This window comes from Mustela erminea, chromosome 8 (assembly GCF_009829155.1).
Source record: "Mustela erminea isolate mMusErm1 chromosome 8, mMusErm1.Pri, whole genome shotgun sequence".
Lineage (NCBI taxonomy): Eukaryota > Metazoa > Chordata > Mammalia > Carnivora > Mustelidae > Mustela > Mustela erminea.
Genome location: NC_045621.1, coordinates 145,736 through 161,952, shown reverse-complemented (window position 1 = coordinate 161,952; position 16,217 = coordinate 145,736). Strand labels below are relative to the sequence as shown.

Genomic DNA, 16,217 nt, shown 5'->3' with positions numbered 1-16,217 from the left:
GTGATGGGAATCTTCAAACATGATAAAAGCCCAACTTCATTTTTGGACAGTTGGAATTGTCCAATGTTCCAATGTTAAGATATGCTCTGTAGGCCTTATTAACTACAAGAAAAAAATCCTGTAGTTATTACACAAAAGAACACCATAAGGAAATCAAAGTATACTAATAACAAAAGAAACCAAAACACACACAAAAAGACAGGAGGATAAGAAACAGAGAAAAACAGATCTACAAAACAACCAGAAATGGGTGCCTGGGTGGCTCAGTGGGTTGGGCCACTACCTTCCGCTCGGGTTATGATCTCAGGGCCTGGGATCGAGCCCCGCATTGGTCTCTCTGCTCAGCAGGGAGCCTGCTTCCTCCTCTCTCTCTGCCTGCCTCTCTGCCTACCTGTGATCTCTGTCTGTCAAATAAATAAATAAAATGTTCAAAAAAAAAAAAAAAAACCAACCAGAAAACAATTAACAAAATGGCAATAGTAAGTTCTTACGTATCAATGATTAAAGACAAATCAGATTCTCCAAATAAAAGATACAGAATTGCTGGATGGATAAAAAGAAAATCCAACAATATGCTGTCTTTATGAAACTCATTTTAGGGATGGATGGCTCATTCAGTTTAGCATCTGATTCTTGATCTCAGCTCAGGTCTTGATGTCAGGGTCATGAGCTCAAGCTCTGTGTTTACTAAAAAAAAATAATAATAATAATAAAAATAAAAATAAAAGAGAAACTCACATTAGCCTTAAAGATGTATAAACTGAGTGAAAGATGGAAAAATGCACTTCAGGCAAATAGTAATTAAAAAAAAGTCAGGGGTAACTATGTTTATATCAGATAAAATGGACTTCAGTCAATTACAGAAATGTCTTTATATAATAATAAGTGGGTGAATACATCAAAGAGGTATAACAACTGTAAATATTTATGCCCCCAACATCAGAACACCTAAATGAATAATAAGTCAAAATTAACATAGCTAAAAGGAGACATAACAATAATACAATAATAGTTGGGGACTTTAATAACCCAGTCTCAACAATGGACAGCTAATCCAGAGAATCAATTAGGAAACAGCAGATTTGAACCATACTGTAGACCAAAGGGATCTGGTACATACAGAACATACCATCAACAACAGCATAACACGTACTCTTCTCAAGCTCACATTCCTAGGATGTCAGGCTTGTTTGCTAGGATATGAAGCTATGTTTCTAGAATAAGGCCACAAAACAAGTCTCAGAAAATTCAAGAAGGCTGAAATCATACCGAGTATCTTCTCTGAACACAAAAGCATGAAACTAAAAATCAGTGAGAAGACGGTAACTGGAAAAGTCATGAGCACATAGAAATGGAAAACTCATGAAATGATCCTGGTGGAAGTGTTTATTACAAAGATTTGCTTTCAATGTTACTAATATATAAAGAACTAAAAATTCGACTGGCCTCAGAGTTCATCTTCTATATCACGGACCACTGTGAGATGTGTAGCAATATTTTAGGGTGAGAGGAGAAAGATTTTTATCCAAGCAGTTTCTAGTGAGCCAAACTGTGGTGTACCTGGGAAAGCTGTTTTAGGGCAATTCAGGTTGTTCAAGATTACGTAAGGTACATGACTCACGTCCTCGTCCTGCAAAACGTATTCAAGAAGTCATTCACACCAACTGAGGAGTGATTCCACTGAACAGAGAAAACAGAGAAGTTCTGTCCTAAGAGGAGAGCTGTTGACCCATGGGAATGATCTGAACATAAAACTAATCAAGCAGGAACAGTAAACATGAAAGTGACGTGGCGCAGGGGCTCTGGTCCGAGACGCGGTAGTCGGTCCGGGACCAAGTGCGCCGAGTCCTACTTGGTGAAGTACCCACGCGAATTCTCCGACTTCTGTCTGTTCGTAGCTATTCTTACTCCGTAAATGAGTGTCCTCTGCTCCTTCCTGGTCGGAGCTTCATTAGGCACGGGTCTACGCGGGCGGTCGTCACCGTCCAGCACTTAACGTCTCCTCGTGAAGGTCGCGTCCGTCGGGGCAAGTGTGGACGTGACGACCGTTTCCAAACCGACCTCCCGAGTCCCCGAGTTCTCCGCCCGGCCGCGCCGTCTCCGTCCCGCTACTCCAGGCCGCTCCCCGCATCGCCCCGACGTGTTTCCTTCCGGCCTCGCGGTCGTCGCCCCGCGCTGGCCTCGGCCCGGGCCGGAGAGGCCGGCGTGGGGCCCGCCGCCACCGCGGTGAGGCCGCCGGGTGACCGCACAGCAGCGGAGGCGTCGCCCGCGCGTCCCCGCGTCCCGCGAGCACCTCACAGCGCGCAAGGTCGGAAGCTCGACTCCCGCACTCAGAGCGTCGGGGACCCGCCGCGGCCGCCCGGCCCTTCCGTCCCCTGCGGGACCGCCCGCTGCCACCGGAGCCTCGACGGAGGGGCTTCCGGCCGCATTCGGGACCGAACTATGTCCCTCGGCTGCAGAGAGCGGCAGGCACCGGGGGCCACCTGCGGGGTCACCTGCGGGGCCCGTGTTTCTAACCCTAACCCTAACCCGCAGCCCCGCCCCCGCTGGCCGCAGCCCCGCCCCCGCCGGCCGCAGCCCCGCCCCCACCGGCCGCAGCCCGGCCCCCGCCGGCCGAAGCCCCGCCCCCGCCGGCCGCAGCCCCGCCCCCGCCGGCCGCAGCCCCGCCCCCACCGGCCGCAGCCCGGCCCCCGCCGGCCGAAGCCCCGCCCCCGCGCGCCCCAACCTGCCGGAAGTGCGAATATTCCCGCTTCCGTCGCGGGCCGCAGTGCAGATTGCGAACCCGCACGTCGTCCCGCGGAGCCTCCCGCGTCCCCAGCGTGGGGCCTCCGGAAATGACGTTTCCCGCCCGCACCCGGAGCCGGCGTCACCGCATGACATTGGGCAAAACGCGACGTTTTTTTGTTTTTTATTTAAGATTTTATTTATCTATTTGACAGACAGAGATCACAAGCAGGCAGAGAGAGAGGAGGATGCAGGCTTCCCGCAGAGCAGAGAGCCCGATGCGGGACTCGATCCCAGGACCCTGGGATCATGACCTGAGCCGAAGGCAGCGGCTTAACCCACTGAGCCCCCAGGCGCCCCAAAACGCGACGTTTTCAAGAGAATGCGCTGCTGCTCACGAGCTCCTCGTCCGGCTGACCCTTAACTCCCCGCGTCACGTCCTCGCACGTCACCGCCACGTCACGGGGGTTCCGCGAGACGCGCATTCCGCGTGCGCGACACGACGGCAGGGACGGTGCGCGGGACCAACCGCCCGTCCGCAGCCGGTGCGTCCCGTCGAGCCGCGCGCGGGCGGATGCTGCGGGTGCGGGAGCGCCGGGACTCAGCGGTCCGTCTACGCGGTCCTGCGGCTTCGCGGACTTCCCCAGCGCAGCGCCTTCCACTTCGGCTCCGAGTCCGCAGCCGTCGGGGCCGGGAACGTGGTCCTGAAACGGCCCAAGGGCGGACCGGGACGCAGGCCCGAGCGTGTGTCCGTGTGTCCGTCGGTGTCACACGCATCGGCGGCCCCTCGTCGCCCCCCCCCCCCGCCCCGCTCTCGCCGCAGCCCCGTCGCGGCTCCCACCAGCGACCCGCGCACCGGGCCCGCCCGCCCGTCCTCGCCCTGCAGGGCCACGGCCTGTCCGTGTCCCGGTGCCGGCGTCCCCGAGCCGGCGCAGCGACAGTCGCACCGGCGGAGCCCGGCGGCGCGTCTCCGAGGGTCCCGTCCGCGCGGCAGGTGCGGACTCAGGAGACCGCGTCAGCGAACCCCGCGGACCACCCGGTCCCCACCCCTACCCGGGACGCAGCTCAGAGACGCGCCCCTGCACGCGGCCCGTTTCGGGTCCGACGTGGGGCTCCGGGTGCCGTCGGGGGCGTCCTCTGGCCTCCGCACACCCGGAGCCCCTAGGAAGCGCCGGAGCGACGCGGCGGCCCGACACGTGCCCGCGAGCTCCCGGGTGGACACCACGGGACCCCGGATCCCGGCAGCGCGCGGAGCCCGGACGGCGGCGCCCGCGGGAACTCGGCTGCCCAGCCCGCGCGGAGAGCGGAAGGGCGTGGACGCGTCGGTGGCTTCCGGGCCCTCGTCCAGCCCGTCTGTGCGCCGCGGCGGGGGGGGGGGGGTCGGGGCCGGCGGGGGGCGGGACGTCAGCCCGGGCTTGGCGCGAGGCCCGTCGGGAAACCGGGGATCGCAGCGGTCACTGAGGCGACCAGCGCGCGCGGTTGCTATGGAGACGGCGGGCGCCGCGGAGAGGGGCCGCTGGGCCGCAGCCGGGCGGGATGCCGCGCCGGGGCCCCGGAGCCCCCGGAAGGCGGAGGCACGTGAGCGAGCGCTTGCGCGGGCGGCAGGAGCAGGCGCTGAGCAGCCGCATGTACCTGCTGCGGGAGACCGGCCCCACCGGCTTCCTGCTGCGGGAGGACGCGCCGGACGGCGGCGACTTCCGAGTGAGCGCGCCCCGCGTCCTGCTCCCGCCCCGCGCCCCACCTGCGCCCCGCGTCCTGCTCCCGCACCGCGTCCCGTTCCCGCCCCGCCTGCTCCCCGCTGGCCACCCCTGCAGTCTCCGGGCCGCCCGCACGCCCCGCACTAGCTCTGGCCCGGACGCAGCGCCCGCAGGTGAAGCTCCGTCCTGCACGTCGGGACCCCGGCCGGGCCGGTCTCCAGCTCCAGAGCAAGGGACCGAGACGCAGGGTCCGCCGGCCGGCGACGGTCCCGGGGGTCCCGGGAGTCCTGGTGTCGTGACTCGGAGACCCACGACCTGCCCGCACCCCTGACGCGGACCGGAATGACCCGGGCCCTGCGCACTCGGCGGCCACTGGGCTCAGGAAGACCCGCTCCTGCGCGCTCGCAGGGCCGCGCCCGGAACGCTCGGTTTGCCGTGGAGACGGCGTGTCCGTGTCCGTGTCCGCGTCCTTGACCGAGTCCGTGACCGTTTCCGCGTCGTGTCCGCGTCCCCGTCCGTGTCCGCGACCGTGTCCGCGACCGTGTCCGCGTTGTGTCCACGACCGTGTCTGTATCCGCCTCGTGTCCCTGACTGTGCCCGTGTCATGTCCCTGTCCTTGTCCGTGTCCCCGTCCGTGTTGTGTCCGCGTCCGTGTCGTGTCCATGGTCGTGTCCCCATCCGCGACCGTGTCTGTGACAGTTTCCCTGTCCTTGTCTGTGTCCCCATCCGTGTCCGCGTCGTGTCTGCAACTATGTCCATGACCGTGTCCCCATTCTTGTCGCCGTCCGTGTCCATGTCGTGTCCGTGACCGTGTCCATGACTGTGTCACCATCTGCGACGGTGTCTGTGATGGTTTCCCTGTCCTTGTCCATGTTCCCGTCCATGTCCGTGTCGTGTCTGCAACCGTGTCTGTGACCGTGTCCCCGTCCGTGTCTGAGTGTCCCCGTCCTTGTCCGTGTCTGTGACCATGTCCCCGTCTGTGTCCTCGTCCGTGTCCGTGTCGTGTCCGCGACAGTGACCGTGACCGTGTCCCTGTCTGTGTCCGCGTCCTCCACTCGGGCCGCTCTCAGCGCCGCCGCCCCACCCCCAGGGCCGAGTCGGGAAACGCACGTTCTGTGTCCTGCGCTTTCCGGACCGAGTGTGAGTCACCGGTCCCTTTCAGACACCATCTGTCCCCTCTGTCCCTCCTGTCCCTTCTGTTGTTTCGTCTCTAACAACGCTGTCATGCATCTGTGTCCGTCCAGGGCAGACTCGGTGAACCCGTCTTCTCCATAAGATGTGATGCGGGTGTAGACGCACCAAACAGCAGAAACCCAGCGTGGGCCGGTCCGCGGCAGGACACGGCGGCCTTTTCCGGGAGAAATTTCCCGTCGGTGGCCGGGGTGTGGGTCCCCGAGTCCCGACCGGCAACGCAGTCCGTCGAGACCAAGAGTGCGCGGAGGCCTGGGCTTGAGCAGCTCCCGAAATCCCACTCGCGCCTGTGACCTGTTAGATTAATTTTATTCTGGCTCCAAAAATTAGCCGAGGGTTTCTCCTGAAGATGTATTTTCCTTTAAAGGTGTTTTTAGGGAATCCTCACGTCTGCAACTGCGCCACGTTTCTGGAGGGCGGGGAGCTCTGCAAGCACATCTGCTGGTGAGTGACTGCGAGGTGCACCTGTTCTCCCCGCGGGTGCCCAGGACAGGGGGTCGGTCCTGGGAGGGTGTGACCGTAACATGGCTACAGTGTTGCAGTGTGCTGGCCGGTATTTTATTTCATTCTGAAAATGAAGTGAGGTTTAACTTGAGAAACACCCTACCACCGCCACAAGGTTTAAATGTTAAATGTTTCTGGTAAGAAAAAAGTCACTTCCTAGGGTCTCCTTGTGTACAGATGTGAAATCTAACTATGAAGAAAAAGAAAAACCTCCCTGATTCCCATCACTGACGGTAATTATGTTCTCACTACAGAATTCCTATTTGCTGACAGTTAAAAATAAACCTCCAAATACATTTTATTTTTGTTCTTTCTAATGATGTATTGTTTTCTTTGTAAATGCAGTACAAATTATTTAATAACAAGTTCATTATAATTTTCTTCATTATGATATACTTTTTTTTTTCATTATGATATACTTTTAATCTGTTATTTTTGTTTTCAATACGCATGTTACTATAAATCTTTGAAGATAGTAGGACTCCACTGAGGATTACTTCCAACAAATCTGAAATTTTTCCTCTAATGTCAGAATCTGTTTGTAGGGGAGAAATTCCCAGAAATGGAAATTTAAAAAAGCTCTTTCCATTTAGTGGTCAGAATTCCTTCCATTCCTTCAACTCATTTTGTTTTACTCCTCTATATACAGACAAATCATAAATTATACTACTATAGAAAGTTTGATATTTGAGAGTAAAAAAAATTTGAGAGTAAAATTAAAAATTAGGCAAAGGGTTTATATCTTGCATATGTCATTTCCAATGCTGTTACTTACCAAGTTTTTGTTGTTTCCTTTTGATCAGTTTTTATTCAGCATTGCTAACACAATTTGCTGTAGTTAGCATGGAAGATATAAAATATGGTCCTTTCAAAACTTGTTGTTTGGTTTTATTATTAAAAATAATAAATTACATTTATTGAAATAGGTTTTTTTCATTTTTTATTTAGTGCTAACTTCCTCAGGGCAAGGGCTTTCTGTTCTCATTTTTATGTAATGTAACTCATTTTTAAAAATATATATACCAGGGCCACCTGGTTGGCTCAGTGGGTTGAAGCCTCTGCCTTTGGCTAAGGTCATGATCTCATGGTCCTGGGATCAAGCCCCACAACGGACTCTCTGCTCCGTGAGGAGCCTGCTTCCCCCTCTCTCTCCTTGCCTCTCTGCCTGCTTGTGATCTCTGTCAAATAAATAAATAAAATTTTAAAAAATAAATTAAATAAAAAATATATATATAAAATAAAAACATACCAAACTAAATGGAAATATGATTCAAGTATTTAATATACAGTGTGTTTAATATATTTATGTAAGAATTTCATATGTTTTTCTCACTTTTTAAAAAAGCCATATTCCATTTTAATTGGTGATATTTGAAGTGTTTTTATTATTGTACATTAAAGTCATATATGGAGGAAAACAGTCATTTGGTATGCTTCAGAAAATTATTCCATTTTCAGGAGTAAGCAACCTGTAGAGCAGCTTAAAGGAAGTACTATGAATACCTCTGTTCCCTCACTGACTGTCTCTGTGAGCAGCCATACGTCCTGAAGAAATGCGTTAACTCCCTTTGACAGATCTCTTTTATATGTCATTTATTTTCATTTATCATACTTCTTTCACATATGCTGACTGTAAAACATGTATTTACTATCTTTTGCATGAGTTATTTTTTAATCCCAGTATAGTTAACATATTTAACTACTATTATAACAGAAAACTGATGAGTATTAAGTTTATTTATAAATTTTATAATGCTATTCCTGTCTTAAGATTAAAACAAAATATTTATGTTTCAGTTGTGTCAGAAATAAATGTTTTATTTTGGTTTTCTGTCTGTGAATATTAGGGTCTTGTTGAAAAAATTCAAACTTCCAAGAACTCATGAATGTAAGTTGTGTTTTTTTCTTTTATTTTTTGAAGTTAACAATTTTGGTGATTTTTTGTTTGGACATAGTCTAAATTTAAAAAATTATTTTCCTAGACAGTCTGACAACTAGCTATAGCTCCATTTGTTACATTTAAGACAGTTGAACATTTTTCTTCCTTAATTAAAAAATGTAACTATATATGCCATATCAAATTCAGTGGCATTTTATTTAAAAAGGGGTGAAACAATGGCCAGTTATTCTGAAGCCAATATTCCCCTTTTGTGTTCTAAGTAAAGATTCACATAAAATTATTATAATTACAGGAAAAATAAGAAATGTAATTTTTAGATCCCATCAATAGACAATTAACATGGTACATGATTTCATTAAAAAGGTCTCCTGACTGAAATTCGTATGCAAAAATATATATATAGATATATTTAAAAATCTATAAATATATATTTTTAAGAATAAAATAGTTTGATGTCAGTACTGAAATTGAGTTTAGAGTCTAGCATATAGTTGTGTAACTTTAAGTTCTGGAGCCCTCAGAATTAAAAGAGAAGGAAAAATAATTTTGTTACAGGTCATTTGGATTTGTACATTTTATTAAAAAATATATTGTTGTTAGGGACTTGCTTCTGTAGCCATGTGGTTACTTGGCCTATCATAGACCCACCTAAGAATTGCAATAACATTTTAAAATTTATTAGTGAATGTTTATAATGATAATAAAGAAAGTAATAATCAATTTTCAGTTTTTTAGTTCTAGGAGTACTGGTTTTACTAGCCAAGTTTAATTCCTCCCAACTATCATATAAGCACAATTATAATAAACATTTAACAGTTGTGCTAGATAAATTAATGTTACTGTCTCACGTGCATTTTTATTTTGTACTCTTCCCCCACTTTACATGTTCTTTCAGAAATGTCCCCATTCTCTGTGGCTGCTGTTACCTCTCTAGCAGTGATCTCAGCATCTTCTCAACAGAGCAGTATCTCCACCTGACTTCAGGGCACCTCAGTTTTGCAAGACCCACAGGCATTTTAAATACTAAATTTCTCCCCATCTGTGCCCCCGTCTTTATGCCCTACCTCATACGTTAGCTTTCTTTAGTCTCCAAAACGAGAAACTGTGGGTTCTCCTGGTTTTCCTCTCTTAATTTCTTCCCTCCTCTCTCTATCCTGCTTCCGTGACACCCTCCCTTCGTCTCAGCGGAGTTCTCGTCTGTCCGTCCGCATGTTTGTCCGTCTTCACAAGCCCTGCGTCGCATTCCTCGGAGCCCCTTTTCCTTTCCCGCACTTTGCTGCTGCCTCCTTCACATTGGAGACTTAATTCTCTACATTGTGTTCTCTCCAGTCCCTTCATGCACGATGATTAGTTTCTGTGAAACCATACATATCGTTTTCTTTAGTATTTCTTCGATCTATATCCACCTGACGTCAGATGGTCACGTCCTCTCCCATTTCATCTCCCCACTGTTTGACATCATTTTCATGAGCTTCTGTGCCAGTGCTGTCCAACAGAAATGGAATGTAAACCACATGTGTAATTTTCTAGTAGCTGTACTACAAAAAATAAGAAGAAATAGGGAAAATTAATTTTAATATATTAATTTAATCCAATGCATCAAAGTATTGTCATGTCAACATGTTATCAGTGTAAGAATTATGTGATTTTTTATACTGTCCTCAAGTCTAGTGTGTATGTTATCCATACAGACCATCTCATCTCAGATACTGTTTCCAACCGAAAAAACTTATCCGCATTTAGATTTCAAAAAGTAGTCAGTTGGAAAAAAGATTCATGTGATACCTGAATTGTTACAGACATACTTACAAATTTTTATTAACTATCAATTATCAGTTTTCAACTTAAATTTAAATGAAACAAAATTAAAAATTTAGTTTTTCAGTTACATGAGCCACATTTCAAGTGCTCAGTGGCCACATGTGGCTAATAGCCGGCTACTCTATTAGTGCGGCTCTACAGCACTGAACTTGGCAAGTAGTTCCCGTACTGTGTATTAGCCAGGAGCCTCTGCTAGGTACTTTTTATAAATCAAAACATATGAATACTAACATTTATGGATTTTTTCATTTACAAAAATAGTGATTTCATATGGACCAGCGTAATACTTATATTGTGTTATCCTTTGTATGTCTTGAAGACAGAAACCATGTTTTGTTCCTTTTATAAATATTGGTCTACAATAGGGAATTCTTTAAATGTTTAATCCTATACATTAATTTTGAAAAATGGATACTTCCTACTAAAAGATCTTGCATATCTTTTATATTTAAAAGGAGTTTTAATCAACACTGAGAAAATCCTATTTGCACATCAATAAAATTTATAATGTAAATGAAAGCTAGAGCAAACATACATAAAAATTAAAGTAACTTAAAAGAGGCTATAAATATTTATTATGTAAAATGTGTACATAATGGAGGAGGTGGTTAGGAGTAATGGGCAAGAGTGTTTTGAATATCATTCCTAGCTTCTCCTAAAACATATCAGGAAGCTATTATTTGTACACTCGTCCTGCATATCAAAAACATGAGACTTTTTTTTGAAGACTTACAAAGATGATTACCCAGGAATTTTATAATAAAGATACCAGTTTTTTATATCAGGCCAAACCTGCATTTATCACCCAATAGTTCTATTTTTTCCTTTGATAGTTTGTTTTTTTATAGGGAGCTGAGGGACAAATAACTAAGAGTCAAAATTTATCCTTCTCTTCATTTTGTAAATGTTGGCATTAGAGAAACTTAGTTTATTCAACTCCCCTCTTCTTTTATAAAGGAGATTCTGAAGGTTCCAGGGCTGGCAGCAGACAGACGCAACGCGTAAACCGATGTCCTGAGCTCTTCCCTTCTCCCTTTCTCTTCTTCTTCTTGTCTAGAGATGCCATCTGTTCCTTTTTTAATTAAATACGTACAAAAAAATAAGAACCACATTTAAGAAATTTTTTTGTAATTCTCATTACAAAGATAAAACCCTTTTATACTTTCTTACTTCCTTTTTGAGTTTGTATTTATGTCTGCCTAATACTCCATGGGGATTCTGTCTTCTGCCTTCATCACACACTGTTACTTTATAAACATTTTCAGTGCTATGTAATCTCTGTAATTAAAGTCATCGATGGCTAACATTATTTCACTGAATATGGTGTATCAGAATTTAGTTAACATTCTTCTATTGTTAGTCATTTAATTTATTTCTAACTACTTGTTATATTCTTTGTACATGACGTTTTCTCTTCTTCCAATTGTATCTTTGGCCTAAAGTCTCAGTAATTGGATTTTAGATTAAAAGTATTAATATTTTTATGTCTGCCACCCACATGTATTACAAAATTGGTCTTGAAAATACCTTTGCTGGGACTCCTGGGGGGCTCAGTCATTTAAGCGTCTGCCCTCAGCTCAGGTCATGATCCCAGGGTCCTGGGACGAAGCCCTATATCACCCTCCCGCTTCTCCCTCTGTCTGCCTTTCCCATGGCTTTTGCTATCTCTCTCTCTTTGACAAATAAAGAAGTAAATCTTTAAAAAATAAATAAATAAAATACTTTTGTTGATTGTAATTTCCGCAGTTTATCAATTTTCTGCTAGTTTTGCTTTGGGATTCATGTTTAGGTCATATTATTACTTAACCATATAATGAAAGACATGAACAAAATACTTAAGTCCCCAAAGAAAATAATTTAAAAATATGAAGAAATACTTTGAAATGTTAATAATATTTCTATAGTTTTAGATAAAAAGGCTATCATACAAAACATGCAACAGTGCCAGATACAAGGTGCATTATAATCTATTTATTCCTACTAAACTTAAATAAGAGAACAGTTTCATTCTTCCATACATCTAATGTATCCTTAGAAGATCTAAAATGCCTTCAGGGGCGCCTGGGTGGCTCAGTGGGTTAAGCCGCTGCCTTCGGCTCAGGTCATGATCTCAGGGTCCTGGGATCGAGTCCCGCATCGGGCTCTCTGCTCGGCAGAGAGCCTGCTTCCCTCTCTCTCTCTCTCTGTGCCTGCCTCTCCATCTACTTGTGATCTCTCTCTGTCAAATAAATAAATAAAATCTTTAAAAAAATAAAAAAATAAAAAAAAATAAAATGCCTTCATATAACTTTTGTAAATACAAAAAGAAATAACATAAGGGAAACAACATTTCATGTATCTGTCACTGCCTATTCAGTAACAATATTTATTCTGTCTGTGCCTCCTTTGTATTTAACTTCACTTTTCTTTGAACATCTCCCACTGCCTTCTGATAAGGTTAGCTTTCTCGCTCTTCTTTGTAAAAGAATACTCTTTCATGGTCTCATACGTTAATTTTTCCAAATTATCTCAGAAGAGCTTGTTTCTCGCTTGCATTTTCCAGTTCATATTATACCACATAGGACAGTTTATGACCAGCTCTTCTTATGAGCTTTTATGTTTCAGTAATTCTGCTGCTTTAGAAAATATTTATTCCCAAAAGCACAATTTTTGGTCTTCGCTTTCCTCCCCATTTTTTTAGAGTGCAGATGTCACTCTGTCTCTGTGACAAATAGCCTTCATCCTCCAAAGTAATGGGAAATTAGAGTACATTACCCTGTTAATTCCACTCCCCCCCCCACCTCATACACGGAGCAGAGATTTCTGTATTGAAATGTGCCTGTGATGTTTTCAGTACTTTTAGTGTTTAATTGGGAGACTTCCCAGAGAAATTAAGCTTTTCATTATCTTGCAAATATTTTTAAAATGTATTTGTGTAAAATGAATAGATGTATAAAATGAATAGAATTCAGGGGCACGGATAACCGATGTCATTTGAATTATGACATGTTAAGGAGCGAGAAAAGGAAAAGTGCCTGAGATCGGCCAGAGAATAAAGAATCTGGGATCAAAGCTGTATGTATTAGAAAATAATTTCTTATAAAGACAGCAGGATAGAGAAAATTCATAATTCAAAGAATGCACATCCCAAGGTTATAAGCTGCATAGCTCATAATAGATTGTCCTGAGGAATACTCACCAAATCTGTGATAGATGTGGCTACCAAGATACTCTCGTACAAACAAAACCAAGACAGGAGAGTAGACACAATTAATTGAGTCTTGATCTCCTGTTATCCATTCATTCATTATTCATGTAACAAATATTAATTTTACTAACTACTCAAATATCCCTGCTTCCCTTTGATGTTTTTATGCCCATTTCTTCCGATTATATGTTGATAAAATATTTTTATGGACAAGTTGAACAGATCAAAGTGTAGGACATGATTATAACACCAATCCAAGGATGAGCGCTATCATATAATCAATGCAAAACCTTTATAAAGTGCAGTATTTGCACGGACTCTTCTCAGTTATGAGAAAAAAAGAGAACTTCCGTTCTTTTTATAAATGACTCTTTCCTGACCTTTTGGTTCTGAAAAATACAAAAAGTGGTAAATGCAGGTATAATGATTCAATCAAAACTATCTTTCTGATATTTGAAAGAAAATTCTCATTTTTAGCATAAATTATTACTTTTCTGTATCTCTAATTTTGCCATTGAATTTTAATACTTTGGAATTTTTCACTAGCTGCTTTGCAGTTAGGTCTTGTGGAAGGAGAAATCAGTGACTTGCTTCGAGGGATACATCGAGTTCAAACTCCCCAGCAAGAAACTATTGATGAAACTGTGCGTATTGAAGAAGATGGCTACATTGAACAGAAGGAAATTGATTCAGAGGATATCTGCCCAATTTGTCAAGAAGGACTTTTAGAGAAAAAGCTTCCTGTCACGTTTTGCAGGTGCCATGATTTTTTCTTTTCTGTTGAAGTATAACTAAAACATAGCATTGTGTTAACTTCAGGTGTACCCTATAATGATCCAGCAGTTCTGTGCATGACTTAGCACTCGTCACCATAAGGGGATTCTTCATCCTCTTTGTCTGTTTCGCCCATGCCCCGACTCACCTCCCCACAGACAACCTCCCTCTCTCTGTATTTAGGAGTCTGGTATTTGGGGCACTTGGATGACTCAGTCGCTTGAGCATCTGCCTTTGGCTCAGGTCATGATCCCAGTGTCCTGAGATCAAGTCCCATGTTGGGGGGGTGCTCAGCAGGGAGTCTGTTTCTCCCTCCCCACTCATATTCTCTCTCTCAAAAATAAATAACTAAGTAAATATCTTTTTAGGAAAAAGGAGTCTGGTATTTTGCTTGTCTTCTTTTTTCTTTGTTCATTTGTTTTGTTTCTTAAATTCCACATATGAATGAAATCGTGCGGTATTTGTCCTTCTCTGACTGACTTCACCCTGGAACCTGCCCTCTCGTTCAATCCACGTTGTCGCAAATGGCAAGTCTCGTCCTTCCTGTGTCGAGTCGTGTTCGTGTGTGTGTGTGTGTGTGTGTGTGCGTGCGCGTGCCACAGCTTCGTTATCCTCTCGTCTACGGACGGACACTTGAGTCGCTCTCACAACTGGGGTATTGTAAATATGCCGCGGTAAGCATAGAGGTACGTTATCTTCTCGAATTCATGTTTTTGTTTCCCTTCAGTAGATTACCCTCAGTGGAATTACAAAGTCAAGGTAATTCTATATTTAATTTTTTGAAGAACCTCCATACTGCTTTCCAGGATGGCTACACAGATTTGCATTCCCGATGTGCAGGAAGGTTCCTTTTTCTCCACACCCTCACCAGCACCTGTTATTTCCTGTGTGTGTGTGTGTGTGTGTGTGTGTTTCGGACATTCGGACAGGTGTCCGCTGCATCCCGTTGTGGTTTTGATGCGCATTTCCCTGGTGGCTGGTGGTCTGGACCATCTCTTCGTGTGTCTGTCAACCATCTCTATTACTGCTTTGGAGAAATGTCTATCCAGATCCTCTGCCCACTTTTAATCAGATTATTTGGGGGGGGGGGTTGGTGTTGACTTCTGTAAGTTTTTTTTATATATTTTGGATATTAACCCTTGTCTGATGCACCATTGCAAACATCTTCCCCCATTCGGTTAGTTGCCTTTTGGTTTTGTTGATGGTTTCCTTTGCTGTGCAAAAAGCATTTGATTTTTATGTAGTCCCAATAGTTTAATTTTGCATTTGCTTCCCTTGCCTGAGGAGACATGTGTAGAAAAATGATTTTATAATGTCAAAGAATTTACTGTCTATGTTTTCTTTGGGGATTTTTATGGTTTCAGATTTCACATTTAGGTCTTTAACGCATGGGTCCAGTTTTATTCTTTTGCCTATAGCTGTCTGGATTTCCCAGCACCGTTTATTGAAAAAAACTGGTTTTTTCCTCATTGTATATTCTTGCCTCCTTTGTTTTAGATTAATTAACCATATAAGTGTAGGTTTATTTTGGGGCTCTCTCTTCTGTTCTATTGATCTGTATGTATTCTACTGTGTTGAGTACTTTAGCTTTGTTTATATCTTCACATTTGGAATTATAATACCTCCAGCCTTTTTTTACCTTCTCAAGTTTGCTTTGGCAATTTGAGGTCTTTTGTGGTTCCATACAAATTTTAGGATTATTTGTTCCAGTTCTGTGAAAAATGCTGTTTGTATTCCGATAGAAATTACATTGACTCTGTAGACTGCTTTGAGAAGTGTGGACATTTTAATAGTATTAATTCTTTTGATCCTAGAATGTGGAGTATCTTTCCATTTGTTGTGTCATCTTTAATTTCTTTCATCAGTGTTTTATAGTTTCCAGAGTACAGGTCTTTCACTCCTTGGTTAAATTTATTCCTAAGTATTTTGTTCCTTTTAATGCAATTATAAGTGGGATTGTTTTCTTAATTTCACTTCCTGTGTTTTCATCATTCCTACAGAGAAATGCAACTGATTTCTATATATTGATTTTGTATCCTGTGACCTTACTGAATTTACTTATTCTAGTATTTTTTGGTGGAGTGTGTAAGGTTCTCTCTATATAATATTATGTCATCTGCAAATGCTAAATGTTTTGCCTCTTTATGAATTTGGATGTCATATATTTATTTTTAGGCTGATTGCTGCGGCTGGGGCTCTGAGCTGTGCTGAATCAAAGTAGTGACAGTGGATATCCATGTCTTGCTCTCGATCGTAGAGGAAGAGCTCTTAGTTTCTCACTATTGAGTGTGATTTCAGTGTGGGTTTTTCATATATGGCCTTTATTATGTTGAGAAATGTTACCTCCAAACCTATTTTTTTTAGTTTTTATCATGAATGCATTTTGTACTTTGTCAAATATTTTTCTGCATCTATTGAG

The 16,217-nt window shown here is 44.5% G+C and overlaps 1 protein-coding gene across 5 annotated transcripts in view; it reads left to right on the top strand.

The window, feature by feature from the left end:
* Positions 1–4,191: 4,191 nt before the first annotated feature.
* The window catches only part of ZSWIM2 (zinc finger SWIM-type containing 2), a 32,209-nt gene continuing 20,183 nt past the window's right edge, over positions 4,192–16,217 (top strand). For 4 of the 5 annotated variants that reach the window (XM_032354969.1, XM_032354968.1, XM_032354970.1 and 1 more), the window contains exons 1-4: positions 4,193–4,425; positions 5,980–6,056; positions 7,964–8,004; positions 13,571–13,781. In XM_032354969.1, coding sequence (XP_032210860.1) covers positions 4,261–4,425; positions 5,980–6,056; positions 7,964–8,004; positions 13,571–13,781 — 494 coding nt within the window. In that variant the 5' untranslated portion in view covers positions 4,193–4,260. Of the gene's footprint in view, positions 4,426–5,979; positions 6,057–7,963; positions 8,005–13,570; positions 13,782–16,217 lie in introns of all 5 variants that reach the window. The other variant, XR_004288574.1, reaches the window with a different exon arrangement.